The sequence below is a fragment of the Ovis canadensis genome, chromosome 2 (assembly GCF_042477335.2).
Source record: "Ovis canadensis isolate MfBH-ARS-UI-01 breed Bighorn chromosome 2, ARS-UI_OviCan_v2, whole genome shotgun sequence".
Classification (NCBI taxonomy): Eukaryota; Metazoa; Chordata; class Mammalia; order Artiodactyla; family Bovidae; genus Ovis; species Ovis canadensis.
In genome coordinates, this window is record NC_091246.1 from 17,758,589 (window position 1) to 17,778,569 (window position 19,981).

Sequence of the window (19,981 nt, forward strand, 5' to 3'; positions counted from 1 at the left end):
GCCACTTTACAAATGATGAAACTGAAAATTTAGGGAAGTTCAATAGCATGCCAAATGCCAGATATCTGGTAAGTGGGAGAGCTAGGATTCAAGCTAGAGCTAGTCTATCACTGACTCAATGGACATGAGTTTGAGCAAACTCCAGGAGATGGTGAAGGACAGGGAAGCCTGGCATGCTGCAGTCCATGGGGTTGCAAAGAGTCTGACACAACTGAGCAACTGAACAACAGACAGGACTTAAATCTACTTTTATTCTAAAAGCTATTCATCTGTTATGAACTGAATGCTTATGTGTCTCCAAAATCCATTTACTGAATCCTAATCCTCACTGTGGTGGTATTTGGAGGTGAGGCCTTTAGAAGATGAAGGGGTCATAAGGGTGGAGCCCTCATGAATAGGATTAGTGCCCTTTTTATAAAAGAGACCTCAGGGAGCTCCTATCCCTCTTCTGCCATGTGAGGACAGCAATCAGATGGCTGGAAACAGGAAGTCAGCCTTCAGATGCCAAATCTGCTGGTGCCCTGATCTTGTACGCTCCAACCTCCACAACTTTGAGAAATAAATGTTTATGGTTTATAGGGCTATGGTACTTTGCTACAACAGTCCAATATGACTAAGGCATCATCCGGCACACAATTAGATTTGAAGGCTACAAACTGAAATGAAAAGTATGATGGTTGAGAGAAGGAAGAACTACAAATTAGATGAAACTGGAATAACAAAATTAAGTAATCAAGTACAGAAGTGCTACTGAGGAAAGCTCAATCAGTGATAGAGCAGATAAACTTGAAGAGTTCTTCCTGAATGTAAAGAAAACAACAAAAGGACTAAAAATGCTAATTTGGTAGATGACTGGAGAATAACAAGAATCTTAAGTCAAAAACCACTAGAATAGAAACAATAATCAAACACAGAAATAAAGAAAACTTTTCAAAGTTAAAAAAGATCCTCCCAAAAGAGATCATAGGCAAACTTAGTTAAGATTCTGAACTAGACAAAAATTTTAAGTTGTAAGTTAGAAATTACATAAACATCTGGTAAGTCAGGCAGGTTATGGGCAAAGGAACAAACTTAGACTGATGTCAAAGTTCTCTGAAATAAAGTATAGATATAAAGCAACATATTGTACCTCAAGAATTTTATGTGCAACAATTTTACATTCACATATGATGACAAAGGCAATCTTAGATAACCAAGAATTCAGAATATATACGACCCACAAGTCCTTCATGAATAAATTACTGAACTCAGATTCTAGTCAGAACAAATATGAATTGAGATTAAGAACTCAAAAACGGACTTTTATAAAAATAGCAGAATAACTGAATCCCTCTGCTGTACACCTGAAACCAACACATTGTAAATTGACTATACTCTAATAAAAAATAAAAACAGGACCAGCAGCTATCGCTAAAACCAAGTAAGGAGACTCTTAAGGCAAAGGTAAGCAAAAGTCTTTAAAAAAATACAACAAATAATATTTTAACTTTAATAATAACCTGAACATGAACACTCAAATTATTTAATAAGAGACAAAAAGTACAAATGGGCAGAAAGAAATAGAATTAGAAAGGTAGAAAAGTTTATGCTAAATTTAAGGGGAGAAGGACTCAACAAATACTGCTTCCTTTCGGCCTTTAAAAATCATAGAATTCTAGACTGAAGAATATTTTCTGAAAATGTATAGGTTACTAACTGCAGAAGTAAAAATAAAATGTATACTATCCAAAGCAAGGGTGAAAATAACCAGAGAAAACATAATTCATACAGCAAAGAGAGATAGGGAAAACAAAATAAGGAAGCATAAATTTAAGGAAAACATAAAACAGATGACATCAGGGGTGGCAAAGGAAAAAGTAGCTTACCAAGTGAACCCAGGATGAGCAGAAATGTTAAGATCCACACAAGTATTCTCGATATATACCTGATTACCACCATCAAAATCATGGACAGAACTGTAGGGAAGATAAAGGACACACAGAATATCATTTGAAAACATTAGAAAATACAAAGAGAAACTCTTTCAATTGTTTTCTCCTAGGGAAAATAATTTGTTGCTATTGACAAGTTCATGACCCCAATTTTGGTAAGAATGGAAATTGGCTGCTTTTGTATTTGGACTTGAGTACTTGTGTCACTTGAACAGCATCACTTAAAACCAAAAGCACTTAACTGTGGGTTGATAAACGACAGAACAGAATACATGCAAATGCATATGGTGATTCAAAGACAGCACAGAACTGTTATGGATTCACCACGGGAAGACATCAGAACTCGCATGCAAACAGAGATGGCAACACATAAAGTGCAGAGAATGACATGCCATGTTCGTGACCAGAAAATTACCAAACACAGACAGAGATCAGTTAAATTAAATGCTACACTTCCTTGTGCCATCTATGCGTTTCAGGACCAACTTCTCGGATGTTTGTTTTGGCCAACAAGTCAGATGGTATATTATCTTTTTCTGTTTTTTTCTCCTCTAAAACTCCAAGATGTGGTCTGACTCTATAGAATAATACCCTGAAAACTACTGAAGTCAAAATTCCTGACCTTACTTCTCAACTGGGGTCAGGAGTCTTGATTGAGAAGCTCTTCAAAAAGGAGCAAAGCTTAGTTGAGTTATTTAGCCAACTCCTATACCCACCCCAATGTGGCAAAATCTTGAGTGAAAAAATCTCAAAACAAAAAACTGAGAGGATTTAACCCTTGCATAGCGAAATTAATTTCTGAAATCATAATTTATCTCTAATTATTTAAAGTCTTGTTTCACAAACAAATGAATAAGGATCTTAAACCTCAAAAAGAAAACTATTCTAATAAAAAATGGAATTCCAATGACTTAACAACATTATCAGCACTACATTTCTAGGTTTGGATTTTTTTTTTTCTTGGTTCAAGTATTCAACTATTTCAGAAATCAAATAATTTTTACATAAGGCTGGACTAATAGTCAAGTTTTCTTGGGCCATTTGCAAAGCCAACTAAATGTTTGGGATCTGTGACTAGGTAATGTTATTGAGGTACTCACATTTGCAATAAATGTACAGGAACCAAAAACAGATGGGAGCGTTTCAAATATCACAGAAATAGCTTTTCATATGGACAGCATTATTTCAACTGAGTCAAGTACTACCTAAGCAAAAAGAAAATACTCTCTAATGACAAGACAGAAATACAGCTAGTCTTCTCAATGACTATAATTGGTGTTAACAGGCATAAACACTCATTTTACATATATAACGAAATAGTTCTTTGGTTCCTACTACAGTTCACTTCTTCCATATAAAAAAGTCTATATAAATTCTGATATGGCTACATACAGTTCTAGGATAATATAGGGAATTTATAACTTGAAAATCACATTTATTTATTTATTTTATTACCTATTTATTGACCAAAAACCTCACTGGCTAACAAGTGGAGAGTTCCTAATTTTTCCAGCAATACAGTAACATTAATTGTATCAATGAAAAAACTGTATAATCCAAATGTAACCTATCAGAAATTTATGGGTTTTGATGGAAATATATGAGAATATATAACCTCTTTTTATAAGCAAGTAAGCCTTTTGGAATCATAAGTAAAAACAAAGGGGTGCTGACTCATTAAAAGAAGCCTCCTATTATCATACTAAACGTTATTATAGACTTAGTAACCAAAGTTTGGGAATATACCAGCTTTCTCCAATGAGAGAAAAAGAAGGGAAATGAGTTTCAGATATATATATATATATATTCCTTTAAAAATATGTGTATACTTATAACTATATATAATCTGAAACAATTATTTTGGCTACGGGAAGTTAAACAATTTACAAGTATCCCCAGCAGTATTCATATTTTGGTTAAAAGAACAGTCTTCTACTGTAATACTATGTAATAGCTAATAATGAGAAAAACAATTACCTAGTGATAACAAGCAAAGTCCCAATATAATTTCTTTGCTGGTCATTACTCCACTAATCAGCCTGTGTAAGACACTATTGTCACTGACAAAGGTGATCAGGGCCTCTGCAAACTTGGCATAGCAGGAAATGTTCACAGGAGCACAGCGATGGAAGAATGGAATAGGTGCACTGGTGACACAAGAAAAAAAAAATCAGAAAAAAAATTACTCCTACTTAATATAAATGCCACATCAAACACACAAATGAAAGGTGAATATGACTGCAATACACTCCACCCTCCACACATCATATGGGAGCTAAGAGCTGTGAGCTTAATGCTATGAAGATGACTGTCATGGGGCGTGATGCAAATCTTACCACAAGCTTATCAAAGAGGGTGGAGTGCATATTCCAACAGAAGACATTACCCTCCCCTTCTGAAAAGAAACACACACACATATACACACATACACAACTACCAAAAACAAAACCAAACACTTAACCTCCTCGGCCTACACATCTATCAATCAAGGGGCAGATGACAAAACTTACAAACATATACTTTATTGAACTCAAAATTAATTTTTGCCATAAGCTATTTAAAAATAAAAAAGCATATACTTTTGCTTGAAATGTGCCACCGTTAATAGAATATTTGCTCTATCAGAACAACATACAAAACCTTAGATTAAAAAAGGTATTTGAGGCACCAGTTTAATAACTCATACAAAGTAGTCATACCAAGACATCAACATACAGCAGAATATGCAGCTGTTTGAAACAATAACTATGAATGCTAGCATATGGAAGAACTTATAACAATACAAGGGAAAAAAATGAAAAACATATCTAATGTGATGATTACATTTCTCTATTAAAGATCTAAGAATGAGAACAGGGGAAAAACTCTAAAGAAAAATCTCTGCTTTGTTATATTCATGGGATTATGGACTATTTTCTTTTCTTTTTATATGTTATTATTATTAGGAGATTATTTGTGTCCAAAAATGAATCAACTATATCAGGTTTATACTGACTGCAGCTCTTACTTGTGAAGGAACATAGCTATGTATTAAGCACGGTAGAAGTATAGTTTGTTATAACATGGTTCTATTTTAGCTTCTGAAAGCATGTGTGCATTTAATTAATGAGAGATTTTAAGCAAAGCTCTATGAACATGCCCTCAGTTATGATTTGTTCGAATTCTAAAAGAGCCCACATGTGTCCCTATGTACAACACATATTTACACGTGCATTAAGTTAAAATTTAGTCATTACTAACATGAATCCCGCATTTTCAGAATTATGTATAGGACTTTCAGTCATGGTTCTAATATAACTTTTTTGACTGGACTGATGTAAGTGTGTTCTCATTCTTGACTGGTACTGTATTTTGGTTAAATTGGTGAACAGATTACATGGTTGAGCACCAAATTCCAAAAGTCTCTAATCTCAGCAAAGCAACTTTGTATGACCTGAAGCAAAACACTGTTTTTGTTTCCTTCCTCAAAAAACAGTAAGAATGTATCTTTTGAAGTAAGAATATAAGTGAACTATATATTGATTTTCCTTCAATATTGGTACATGAGCACCATTGGGAGTAAGAATAAACATCTTCCATGCTGTTAAGCTTTACGGAGCAATAAAATAATGTAATTTTAAAGATCTAGCCTTATCTTACTTATGCTTTAGAGTAAAATATATCCAAAAATGACAATGATAGGCATGCTTATTTTTTAAAACTGCTTCCAAATACAAATGTGGGTGTATTTGTATATACCTCCAAATGGTGTTGGTGAAAGATAATGCCAAAGACTTGATATTTTGACACAAACTGCAGAAAGCCAGAGTATTCTGATAATGCTTGAATTACAGGTAAGTCACCATTTTTTGATCAAAAGTTGTTTCATTAATGATTTGAAAATATATTAAGTTATAGATTGCTTTTAGATAAAATAGATTTAGTTAGAAATACTATAAGAATCAAAAAACATTAACAAGTTCTTGCTCAGTGGAGACTAACCTGGGACAGAAACCTTTAAACTAACAACTGTGTTGTGACCTACAACTGCTTTTTTCCTGATACTGTCCTTGCCAGGTTAATGTCCCTGTCTAAGGACTTCTAACCATATTTTAAGCCTGGTTCTCTATCCTTCAAAACTAAAGTCCTCTCTGGTCTATGAATGTCTACATCTTCATCTGCTTTATTTATTATCCTAAAATCTCTGATGTCAACTCTGTTTAACTCACCTGCCTCCAACCTTGAACATAAAATACATCCACCTAAGAACACTGATGTTCTGTTTGTAATTTCCACCAATTTTCTTGGTCTTACTCCCATTTTCCTTTATCCTGTCATGTGCCCATAAACCTCACACTCCACCAAGAAGTGGCTCCTCCTAAATCTTCCATATCCTAACAGGATGTTGATATATTTTTTATACTCAGATAGAAATACACATCGTCTCCAAAAGGGAGTGGAACCTGTGACAAAGGAAACTGGACTTGGGTTTAGAAGCCCTGGGTGATTCTCCTAATATTATATAGCTGCAGGTCACTATGTCTTTCTGCTTTTCTGTTCCTCCATCTGTCAGCTGAAAGGGTAGGAGTAAGATCTCTGTAAGTCTTTTCACATCACCTTCATCATCATGTTACTCACAAGTCAATGATTCTAAATTAATATAAGCAGGATGCCCAGTAGCTTTAGCTTTTTTCTGCTTTTCAAACTTAAAACGAGGATAGCTGATTTGAAAAGGGAAGAATTATAGTCTTAAAATTCTAAGCCTTCATTTTTATTTAAGGGGAAAAGCTGAGTGATATCAGCTCTGAACTTACCCTTTCAAGTCATTTGTATACTGTATATAAACACTTGGTCAATTAGAAAGAATACTTTTATAAGTATCCTTCAAAGAAGTGGAGTAAAGTAACAACAGTTTGTTGCCTTATAATTCAATCTATGTCAGTTAAAAAAAAAATCTGACAGCTCTAAAATTAAAGGTATAAAAATAGCACAAGCTGATTAACTACATTGTCTATCTGATGGTCAAAATGGTCAAAGTCTGTTCTTGTGGTAAGGAATAACAGGTAAATCTAGTGTTACAGAATAAAAGAAATAGAAGGCAAACAAAAGAGAAGATAACATTTGGACGCAACAGCAAAAATGAAATTAAATACTTAGCTTCAAAATAATAAGTATTAGATTCCTTTGTCATTCTTTATTCTCAATTCAACTCTTTCCCAAACAAAAACAACTTGACCAGTCACAAGTTTTTAATACTTGAATTGCTTTACTATTGAAAAATTATAAGTAATCATGGCATTGAAATGGTTTGTCTTATATTTTACCACTTAAATCCCATGTGATATAATGAATTTAAGACGAGCTATCTGATTTTGTATATCTCTCAGAAAAATTACACTTCGGAGAGCCTAGTACATGAGATCATTTCTACTTTAGTGTCTAACCCAAATGACACACTCTGTGCTTCTTAATTAAGAGGAAAAGCATAAAGAATTCTGTTTATAGAAAGTCTTCTACCTTTTAAAGCCCACAGAATATTGAATCTTTAAGAAGTCAATGTCATCCCATTAGGAACTAACTGATGCTGTTTCACATTACTGAAACATTAGTCAACAAGAACAAATGAATTTATAATGAGTCTTTTAAAGATTTTTTAAATTAGCCACTTATAAGAAAACTGTATCTTACCTTGGCAAACATATTGCCATTTATCTGCCTTTAAGTCCAGATTATCACAGTTAATGAGCTCCATCAAAGTATGATGACAAACATATGCCTTCCTTCATAAGATGGAAGTCTGCACCTCACACAACTATTTCAAACCTCCAGGTTATAAGCCATTACACTTGATTTCTAATTAAATTCTTTTTAAGAAATAAAACAATTTAAAAAGGTTCTGGCAATATCTCTATAGCATAGCAAAGGCAGGAAATAAGTAATCAAGAATCTAATGGCACTATGCAGTGATGTTCACGTTTCATTTTTTTTCTTTTCTCTCCTCTTTCATTTCTATACTCCCTTTCCCCCACTTCAAACTAACTGTGATATAGACTTTACAAGATCTTAAATTCAAATTCTGATTCTCGACAGTTAGCTGTGTGACTTCGAGCAATCTATCTAACCTTTCTCTTATAAGGGACAATATCCTTACAGGGTTTTGAGAGAGTTCAATGAGATAACACAAGAAACTTAAAACAGTGCTTGACACCCAATAGATGATTTGTAAGTGTTAATTCACCTTGATCCTTCACTTAAAAACATAGATATATAGTATTTTTTTTCATGACTATTAGTTTCTTAGTTCTGTATCATGTTAATTCTCCAACACTTAGTGTCCTTTCTGGCATCTGAAAGTATCAAAATAAATGTTTGTTTGATGAATAAGCTGAAGTTATGAACTCTGTTTCTAGTACTGCAGTTTTCTCTAGCTATACTCAGAACTTTAAGCATTATAAATATATAGGCTGGCTAGAACGCCATATGGCTACCATGTTCAGCATATCACCAACAGAGTTCTGAATCTGGATACAATATGGCCCTTTCTAGGCACTGGTTTGTAAAATTCAAAAGCTCTTAGGAACAGTAACCATTTGGCAATTGTGTGCAGTGTTTTACTGCAAATTAGTTTACCACTGTTTTTCTTTAAAATAGACACTACCTTCATCTGCAGAAAGTTCCTGAGTACCCAGGACAGATGAGGAGATGGGAAGGTTTTTTTTTTTTTATTCCTCTTTTAAGAATTCTCTTTAGCAGCTATACATTTGATTGCATTGATTATTACTATTTTATAGAATCTTCCTTGTTCTCAATTTAAACTTTTTTTTTTAGTTTTTTATTTTTTAAATTTTAAAATCTTTAATTCTTACATGCGTTCCCAAACATGAACCACCCTCCCACCTCCCTCCCCATAACATCTCTCTGGGTCATCCCCATGCACCAGCCCCAAACACCAAGCACAATAATGTATGTTTAACACATAGTATCTTATTTAATTCTTACAGCAATTCCATGTAACAGGTATTGATATTTCCACTTTATATATGAGGAAACTTGGTTTACTAAGAGCTTAACAGACTTGTTTATGCTGAGAGCCATTTGCCTGCATCACAGGTTTGCCTAGTGTTAGTCAGAAGTGTTAGTACGTATAAAAAAGTCAATCATAGTCCCTACTCTTTTTAAGGACAGAGACTAGATCTTACTCATCTTTGGAGATTTGGTATCTATGTGTGAAACAGGGTAGTGACCTAAATTTTTTATTAAAACAAATTTATTGTTTTCTGATCCTTTGACTTTGCTTTCCAGATACTAGATTTACTATGTACAAGGTCTTGATTTGCCTTCCTTCTGTCAATTATCTCTTCTCATTTACTTTCCAAAAAGGTGAGTTCAGACAAAAGTGATAGATTGTAAACTACTAACATAAGTTAAGCATGCTGCTGCTGCTGCTGCTAAGTCACTTCAGTCATGTCCGACCCTGTGCGACCCCATAGACGGCAGCCCACCAGGCTCCCCCGTCCCTGAGATTCTCCAGGCAAGAACATTGGAGTGGGTTGCCATTTCCTTCCCCAATGCATGAAACTGAAGGTGAAAGTGAAGTCGCTCAGTCGTGTCCGACTCTTAGCGACCCCATGGACTGCAGCCTACCAGGTTCCTCCGCCCATGGGATTTTCCAAGCAAGAGTACTGGAGTGGGGTGCCATTGCCTTCTCCTAAGTAAAACATGAGGATCTTTAAATAAAGTATAAACATTTATATAAGCAGTTTTCAGACAGTATAGATTTATCATTGCATCTTGGATTACTAAGACATTAGTGGATAACCATGCTACCAAGCCTGTCCATCTCTAACATTCAAGCCCCTAATTCTATGTTTTCTGTCCTAGTGAATGCTTTTAGGATGCTGTACATGAGACATCCATGAGTATGCAGCCAAGACTGGATCACCCAGCATAACCAGGAACAGGGAGTCCTCAACATGGTAGAGTCAGAGGTCAGAGGTGCAGAAGGATATGCAGTATGAACTGCCCTCTACCCTAAACCCACGTATATTATACTAGAGCAGGCAACTTCATTCTCATACCACGGCTTTTTCATACCTATTATATTTATGCCTTAAAATAGTGACTCTATACTCAAATATGCATTTAAAATAGGCATTAGCAGCTGAGTAGATAAGAGAACAGAGCTTCTCTTATTTTTACATTGATAATTTTCTCTTTTCTTTATTGTCACAGCCTCCCTAATATTCTCCATTTTCATGAATGGAGTCTCCCTACTTATTGGTCTAAGCAGATAATTTGTAGGTCCTTCCTATTTAGTATCTTTTTAAACAGTCCCATTGTTTTTATGTCTGTAGGCTTTAAATTTTAATTTCAACAGCAACTTGACAAAACTAAAAGAGCAGGAAATCAATTAATATGTCCTTGTCAACTTTTCAACAGAAAATTTCAAATTCAAGTTAATGAAGCATAAGTAATACCCCTAAGTCAGTTGAAGGAAAGGAGACATAGATAAGAATTTTAACCAATAGCTTTCTATGATATACTAAGATACAATTAAAAGTGGTTTTGACTCAGTATCCCTGGGAAATATTCATGTCATACATGGTTAGTGATATATGCTAAGGTTCTTAAGATCAGATATACTCCAAATAGTATATACCTAATTCTGAAGACATTCTACAGTGCTTGAGAAGCTATTTCCTTTTTTAAAAAATCAATTTATAATTTTAAAATTTGCCTCACTTAAAACTACTCTGAGATCTGTCCAAAAAAAGAGAAAAGATAAAAGAAATATCTAAGGAATTCCCCGGCATCCCAGTGGTTAGGACTTCATGCTCTCATTGCTGAAGGCCTTGGTTGATCCCTGGTCAGGGAACTAAAACCCCAGAAGCCCAAATCTGTGTGACATGGCCCCAAATTTTAAAATTCTTTCAAATAAACAATATTTCTTTGTTTGTATTCATTACATATAGTAGGTACTTAACAATAAATGTTTGTTGATTAGGACAAACAGCTTATTACAGAGAAAGTACCTACAGGATATAGCCAGAAATAAAGTATGGAGACTAATCACTGGCATATTTTTAAATTTATAAGGGTAATTTAAAAATAATACCAGTTAGGATGATCAACTTCAAAGAAACTTCAAAGAATCTTTTGAAACTGTGAGACCTGACTTCCAAATTTTGTTATAAGTTTTATAGTATCAACAGCTTTAATACTATGACATTAAAAAAGTGAGGGACTTCATGTTTGGGAACGCCTGTAAGAATTAAAGATTTTAAAATTAAAAAAAATAATAAAATAAAAGAAAAGAAAAAAAAAAAAGTGAGGGACTTCCCTGGTGGTCCCATGGTTAAGCCTCTGCCCTTCCACTGCAGGGTGCATGGGTTCAATCCTTGGTAGGGGAACTAAGATCCCACATGCCACTAGGCGTGGCCAGGAAATAAATAAATTAATTAATTAAAAAAATTTCTTAAAGTGAGCCCCCCAAAGAAATTTAAAGTATTTGAGAACGAGAAATGTTGTTTGCCTGTGTGTATGTGTGTGTGTGTGTACTTTAAAATAATGTGAAATTCATGTTGTCATTTCTATTCTTTAAAAATTGTAAAAGTACTGAAACTGGGCAACAGGTATCATCAAGTCACTCTTTTCTCATAACATATACAGTTTAAAACCTACCTACAAAAACAAAAGTCACAAGTTAATGAAATACAATAAAATTTACCTCGCTGGAACAGGTAGTTTGGGGCAAAGACCTTTTGCTTTTGATGATGCATATTCAGAAGGCTTTAGGTCATAGCTGCATAGTGCTGAGCCTGTTGAAAGAAAAGCTATATGTCAGCTAGCAGAACAGAGTCTGAATAAATTCTTTTCTAAATTCATTTTAATTTTATTTTATAGGTTAATATTAATTCAACATATACAACTTTCAAACATTATAGAACTAATAAAAGTTTGATTTGGTCTAATAGTATCAATCCTCAATCATTTGAAACAGACTCTTCTCTGGAAACTTATATACAAAGTTCAATTAACAGTATTAGGGTAATAACAGTAAATACTAGAGCATCTTCATTGAGTGTCATATGTAAGGCCCTGTATAATACACACACACACACATATAATTTTATAAAGAGTCAACTTTCATTGTAACTGACCCAACTCTGTCCAGAAATGTCTTCAAACAATGGAAAAAACTAACATGATAAAAATTCTCCAGAAGAAACCAAGAGTTTTTGCCAGCCCTAGTGCTTCTGAGGGTTAGGCTGAAACCAGCCCATTTGTGAGGCTCGTTCGGTTCCCCATGCAGGTTTCTCATCCCAAGAGAACGGTCGGGATGAGCAAAGGACCCGTTTCCTCCTCCCATCATGCTGTGAACTCACTGGTGGGGTGAACTTCTTCTCTCTCATATATATAAATTATATAATTTACTTTAACTTTACTAGGCAGGCATTATTAAGCCCACTTAACAGAGGATAAAATAGAGGCTAAGCGATAAGGTAAATAACTGACATAGCTAATAATCAGTAAAGCTGGGATTAAACCCTAGATCTCTTTGGCTACAAAACTCTTCTTCAACTACATATGTCATCTCTCCTTCCTATGCTTTCCACTACTAAATATTTAAGATTACTTCATATAGCACATAGTATTCAGATAACACATTACTTTTTTCTTATGTAAGAGGCATGAGACAGTAACTGTAAATAAACTGAACTAACCGATCAAATCAATCAATTGATCAAAGAGTCTCAGTTTTCAGATAGTTTAAAACAGCTTAAATTCAGTCTTAGATTGGTTATTTTCTGACTACATGGCCAATACATACATACATATATACATGGGCTTCCCTGGTAGCTCAGCTAAAGAATCTGTCTGCATTATAGGAGACCCCAGTTCAATCCCTGAGTTGGGAAGATCTGTCGGAGAAGGGATAGGCTACCCACTCCAGTATTCTTGGGCTTTCCTGGTGGCTCAGTTGGTATCTGCTTAGAATCTGCCTGCAATGCGGGAGATCTGGGTTCAATCCCTGGACTAGGAAGATCTCCTGGAGAAGGGAATGGCTACCCACTCCATTATTTTCGCCTGTAGAATAGTCCACAGGGTCATAAAGAGTTGAACACAACTGAGTGACTTTCACTTTCATTTATATATATATATATAATTTGGATGGATACAGTACACCAAATCCTTGATTAAGTCTTATCCAAACAACATGCTAATTTTTCAATATGGCAACTATGATAAAGTTCATTGTACAAAGACATTGTTAGCTAGGGACATTTAGGCTTTAGTTCTAATTTTGCTCAGACCAATTATATTATATCATGTAAACTGTTTGTATTTCATTATTGAAGTTCTTACTAGGTTACTAATTTGGGCAAATACTTTTTTATTAAATACAAATAGAATGGCTTTGCATTTATATTATAGCAATAATGAGATTTTACACTGTATCACATGGACTATGTTTAAAATATAATGTGAAGGCAGATTTTAACACTGAATTAATTGTAAAAACATCATGTGAGGACATGAGAAGGAACTAGAATGGAATACAGAAAAAAAGATTTGTTGGGACAACAAAATGGAGAGGTTTATTTCATTTACATCTTATACTTTCAATTTACATCTTATACTTTCAATCTAAAGAGTTTGAGAAAGCCACAAACCTGCACTACATCAGTAATGCTGCCCCCAAACCAACCTGTTAAGTGTTTGAATATGTGAGCTTAGTAGCATATTTACATAAATACATGTAGCATCTACTTTATATCAAAATATCTCAGGTAACTGGGCAGTGTAAAATAATTTTAAAGAGATACTTGAAAGTTGTATGGCATTGTTCTTCAAGATTCTGCAGCTCTTAAGATAGACTCAATAGGAAACTAAGTTTCTAAAATTGTTTTCTATCATTCTCTTCCATTTTAATGACTTAGTTAAAAATGAATATTAAGCATCCAACTTCTAAAATTAGGCTTTCATGTTTAAAGGTAATACCACTAGATACTATTTATAGCAATTTTAGAGAAAATATGACAGCCATGGCAAGCAAACACTTTAGATTAATTGTAAAATAGTTGGAGTCCTATTACAGAATTGCTCGAGAAAAAATAGCCTCTGTGCCAGTAACTGCAGGGCAAGCACCCAATGTGACCATCAACTTCCTGATCTGAATTGTCAACTTACTTCTTTCAGAGTCCAAGATGGAATTGATTTGCACAACACGAAAGGCCCTAACTAAAGCATATTGTGTCAGTGCTGTCAAACACACTGCTCCATTTGAATTCAGTGAACATAATCTTCATCCCCACCCTTTTTTCATTTTAAAAAAGGAGGTCAGCAGGTGCAACAGAGTTCAATTTTATAAAGACTTTCCCAGGATAGTGCTCAATGAAAGGATAATAGCCTTATCTCTGATGGTATTCTGGGACAGAGGCCAGTACTAAATAGATCCTGTACTAAATAGATTAAAGGAAAAAGATCTTTACAATGTGCTGGTAGTAACAATCAGAAGAAACCTTATATTGCTTCCTATTCAAAGGACTGATGGACAGAGAAGCCTCAATGAAGAACATTAAAACAACCCAGAAATGGCCAATGTTTTACAATTGTTTCTCTTTTCATGTGTATTGCTAATGTATTTTTAGTGAACTCTTAAGGTAGTATCTATTTTATTTTATTTTTTTGTAATAGAAGTATAGACATAAGACGTTTGGTTATAAACAGCAAGACAATATTTTTCTTCTACTGCAAAAAACAGGGAAATACCATGCTAGAGTAATGAAAAGTCTAAAGCAAAGAAGAGAAGCTTATCAAAACCATATCAGAGGCAATCTATGCAACTCAGCCAATGTTATTCAAAAGCCATCAGAATGAATAATATAAGGAACCTAACTTGGGTATATAAGCATTTATCTTGGTAAACAGTTGCTATAGTCCCCAGAATGTTAACTACTACAATATTTCAAATGTCTTATAATAGTTAATTATTTATTTTTTAGCTCAATATCACTTATAACAACTTCACTAAGAGATATATTTCCATCACCATGCTCCAAACATTACAGATGAAAAAAGGCAAGTCATATTTCCAAGGGCTTTTAGGAGATCACTGACAAACTAAGCAATAGAATTCTTTATCTGCAGCCTACAATGCTTCTTCTGTGTCTTTCCTAATAATCATAATCAGACAAGTATTCAACATGCTCCTGAGAAAAAAATGTATATTTCACAGACACTGCAAAGATAATACGTTTGAAAAACATTTTTTTCCATCAGTTCAGTTCAGTTCAGTTGCTCAGTCATGTCCGACTCTTTGCGACCCCATGAATCGCAGCACGCCAGGACTCCCTGTCCATCACCACTCCCAAAGTTCACTCAAACTCACGTCCATTGAGTCGGTGATGCCATCCAGCAATCTCATCTTCTGTCATCCCCTTTTCCCCCTGCCACCAAACCCTCCCAGCATCAGGGTCTTTTCCAATGAGTCAACTCTTTGCATGAGGTGGCCAAAGTACTGGAGTTTTAGCTTTAGCATCATTCCTTCCAAAGAACACCCAGGGCTGATCTCCTTTAGAATGGACTGGTTGGATCTTCTTGCAGTCCCAGGAACTCAAGAGTCTTCTCCAACACCACAGTTCAAAAGCATCAATTCTTTGGCGCTCAGCTTTCTTCACAGTCCAACTCTCGCATCCATATATGACCACTGGATTCCATCACCCACTCTCTAAACCTGCTCTGCCTCTTCCCGTTTTAAATCTACCCTAGGTAATGGCTCTACCATTCATAAAATTCCCAAGATGAAGTATGGAAGTCATTCTGTATCTTCTTTATCTACATCTTCCATTTATGTCTTCTCATACTATTCAAGAGATTCAAGATACCAAGTCCTGACAATCAGACCTTTCTATGTTATTTTTTAAAAATAATTTTATTTAGTTATTTGTTTTTGACTGCATTAGGTCTTCATTGCTGCACACAGGCTTTCTTTTCGCTGCGACGTACGGGCTTCTCATTGCTGTGGCTTCTCTTGTTGCAGAGCACGGGCTCCAGGGCGCTCAGGCGTCAGTGGCTGCTGTGCACAGGCTCAGCAGTTGTGCACACAGGCTCAGCTGCCCTGCAGCACACAGGATCTTCTCAGATCAAACCTGTGTCCCCTGCATTAGCAGGTGGATTCTTCACCACTGAGCCACCACGGAAGTCCTACATCTATGTTATTTCAGACCATCGTGATCTCTTATTGGGTCAGTTAAACTACTCTCTCAGAGGGTTTCTTACCTCCATCCTGCACACAACCTTCAGAATGATTTCTGTAAACTTAGGATTCGTTTATTATACCTCTGCTCTCAGGACAAATTCCAAACTCCTTGGCTTCAAGGCCCTCCTAAGGCAGGCTTCTACCTAAAACCCCAGGCTCATTAATAAACTACTTATAATTCTTGCGGTTTCTCAAGCTTCCAGGCTTTTTCACATGCTATTCCCTCTGCTTGAGCTGTCCTTTCCTAACTAGCATCTGAAAGAATGTTCAAGTTTGAGGAGAATTTCTACAAACTACAAGCTTTACCCCCTCCGTCAAGTCTTATCTGATGCACCCAAACAAAGCTATTTACTTCTTAGCTGTATTATAAAACACATATTACTTTATAATTTTTTAGTTTACATATCATTTCTATCTTTAGAATGTGAGCTCTTTGAGAACTGGGATCTTATGCCTACAAAATACCTGGAATTTCTATTTCCTGGCACATAGACAGCACTCAAAAGTCATCTGTTGAATAAAACAGATATCCTGATTAACAACAACAAAAAAGAATTATTTTAACCTCTTATATTTTGGTGTTATATGTTATATATAACGATATATGCTTTTCACCATCCACTACAAAGTATACTATCTAAAATAGGATTTCTAAACCTTGGTATTAACGCAATTCTCAGGCAGTTCTTGGTTGCAGGGAGCTGACTTGTGTATTTGTAGGATGTTTATCAGCAACCCTGGTCTCTGTCCACTAGATGCCAGCAGCCTCCCTGTAACCTCTCACCCAACTGTGACAACCAAAAAAAAAAAAAAAAAAAAGTCTCCTGACACTACTAAACATCCTGGGTGGGGGAGAGGGAGGAGGTAGCTGTGGCAGGTGCAAAAGTCACCCTTAGTTAAGAAATACTAATCTAAAACATGAAATTATTTGAAATAAAGAGTTGGCATTGGCGGCTAATTCTTATTTTAAAATTTTGTTTGATTTAATATCTCAATAACATTTTTAGGATACACCAAGAGGAAAAAAATAGTCCTTAAAACACATGGTTTAGAAAATTGTAGTTAATAAAAAAGAAAATCTTTCAATGCAGAAGTTTTTGTTATTAAGAACAAATGACGTGAATATGAATTCAATGAATTCCTTTCTAAGTAGGAAAGCATTCTGTATTTATATGCCAGAAAAGAGAAAGACAATTTTCCAATTTCCATTTCTAGCCAATAAAAAGGATGGACATATTTGCAATTCCCAAGAAGCACTATTCACTAGCTGGAGATATGGCATCTGTGATCACTATGGGCACATACTAGGTACACAATAAATATCTGCTGAGGGAATTAACTTTGGCCATCTTTGTACAAGACTCCTACGCTATTGCAGAGGATAAAGAGAAGTTTGTCTGTCTACTCTAACGCAAGCTCCTTACACATGGCGACTATACCTTGTTTTTGTCTTTCTGGTACATATTTAATGGGTACTAATTAATTATTTGTTGAATAAAGTAATTACTTAGAATTATATTACTAAACTTAAGAATTTCCCCCTCTTTTTAACAGTCAAGTCTCCCTTGATGATCTCTGATTTGGAGACAATTAAATCAATTGCTACAGTTGTTCATTTCATTCATTTATAAATGATAACCAATCTTTTGATATACTGTGGCCAAAGAGAATCCATACTAAGCAACTATACTCCAGTGAAAGTTAAAAAAAAAAAAAGAATCCATACTAATTCTGTGGTTTAAGTTATAGTGTAACTGACTGGTAAGAAAAAAAAGGCAAACAATAATCTGATTGCCTATTCATACTAACTCTACACTAACCAATTAGATAACAATAATCAAAAGGCTTGTTAGTTATTCACATATTTTATCTGAATGGATCACATACTCTCTCATGATTTTCACCAATGATCACTGAAAGCACCAATCCGTATGGCTCACCTCAAAATGTGAACATGGCCCAAAGGGCAGGTCATAAAGCACTCTGAATTTATACAAGATACAGTACATTGAAGAAGAACTCAAGTAGGAGAGCTATAAACGGGACACAAAAGAAAAATAAGAAACCAGCCATTTTACTACAGTGTTAGGGAAAACAAAATAATATTGATATAACAGTTTGATAAGAGTAATACAAGAAATAATACGGAATTCCATGTAAAATACCAGCACCAACTGAGAACAAGCAGTCAGCCCTCAACTTACAGATTATTCTCATTTCTAAACTTTTGTTTAGAATTTAGACTGTATGTGGAAAGAATAAAATGACATGCAAAGCATGGGCATGGCACATGCTGCTGTGCACAGCACAAATAGGTATTATAAATATGTTGAAACAAAACACAGAGCTTCAGTCTGATTCGCCTATTCAGACTCAAATGCCCAAGCTGAACATCAGGGACAGTGGAGTAAAGTGAAGGGTGGACTATGGACCAGAGGTGGTGGTAGGACCACAATCAGAAGAGGGAGAGGAAGAGGAAGAACATCTGAGCAGGTATCATCTTCCCTTCCCTTCACCATCTGTCATGGTTTGAGCCCAGCGGATGATCTGGCTGGGCTGAGATGAAAGTTTCATGCAAAGCTGAAGTTAGTGTCAGAGGGAGGAAGATTCCTACCCATCCCATACAATGTATACAATTTTGAGTTTTCCAAAATAATGATAGTAAAGGAGGAAATAAACTTGTTCATCAGAAATGGCAGGAAAGGAAAGTTGATGGATTCATGCTCTGCTGGAAAATAAGACCTCAGATGGGAGCTCTCACCAGATGGTTTTTGTTTCCTCCGTAGAGCATAAGGTTAGGAAAGAGGAAGCAAAAGAGACTTAAGAAAAGAAAAGCATGAATAATCACTTGGAGAGTATGAATAAGAGAGACAAATAAATGAATAAGATGAATTATTTAGAGATGAATAAAAAGAACTTATTTCACAGCAATTCTAGTGCAGTTCAGTTCAGTCGCTCAGTCGTGTCCGACTCTTTGCGACCCCATGAATCGCAGCACGCCAGGCCTCCCTGTCCATCACCATCTCCCAGAGTTAACTCAGACTCATGTCCATCAAGTCAGTGATGCCATCCAGCCATCTCATCCTCTGTCGTCCCCTTCTCCTCCTGCCCCCAATCCCTCCCAGCATCAGAGTCTTTTCCAATGAGTCAACTCTTCGCATGAGGTCACCAGAGTACTGGAGTTTCAGCTTTAGCATCATTCCTTCCAAAGAACACCCAGGGCTGATCTCCTTTAGGATGGACTGGTTGGATCTCCTTGCAGTCCAACGGACTCTCAAGAGTCTTCTCCAACACCACACTTCAAAAGCATCAATTCTTCGGCGCTCAGCCTTCTTCACAGTCCAACTCTCACAGCCATACATGACCACAGGAAAAAGCATAACCTTGACTAGACAGACCTTTGTTGGCAAAGTAATGTCTCTGCTTTTCAATATGCTATCTAGATTGGTCATAACTTTTCTTCCAAGGAGTAAGCGTCTTTTAATTTCATGGCTGCAGTCACCATCTGCGATGATTTTGGAGCCCAGAAAAATAAAGTCTGACACTGTTTTCACTGTTTCCTCATCTATTTCCCATGAAGTGATGGGAGCAGATGCCATGATCTTCATTTTCTGAATGTTGAGCTTTAAGCCAACTTTTTCACTCTCCTCTTTCACTTTCATCAGGAGGCTTTTTAGTTCCTCTTCACTTTCTGCCATGAAGGTGGTGTCATCTGCATATCTGAGGTTATTGATATTTCTCCAAGCTAAACAGTTTACCTGCTGGTGGCAATTCACATGGATACAGAGTTGAGCAAAGGATAATGTGT

At 35.6% G+C, this 19,981-nt stretch overlaps 1 protein-coding gene across 3 annotated transcripts in view; it reads right to left on the reverse strand.

The window, feature by feature from the left end:
• The window catches only part of SLC44A1 (solute carrier family 44 member 1), a 216,335-nt gene that overhangs the window by 86,575 nt on the left and 109,779 nt on the right, over window positions 1-19,981 (reverse strand). For all 3 annotated transcript variants that reach the window (XM_069575521.1, XM_069575520.1, XM_069575522.1), the window contains exons 5-7: window positions 11,638-11,728; window positions 3,909-4,078; window positions 1,866-1,955 (exon numbers count right to left, since the gene is read on the reverse strand). In XM_069575521.1, the coding sequence (XP_069431622.1) occupies window positions 1,866-1,955; window positions 3,909-4,078; window positions 11,638-11,728 (351 nt within the window). The remainder of the gene's footprint in view (window positions 1-1,865; window positions 1,956-3,908; window positions 4,079-11,637; window positions 11,729-19,981) is intronic.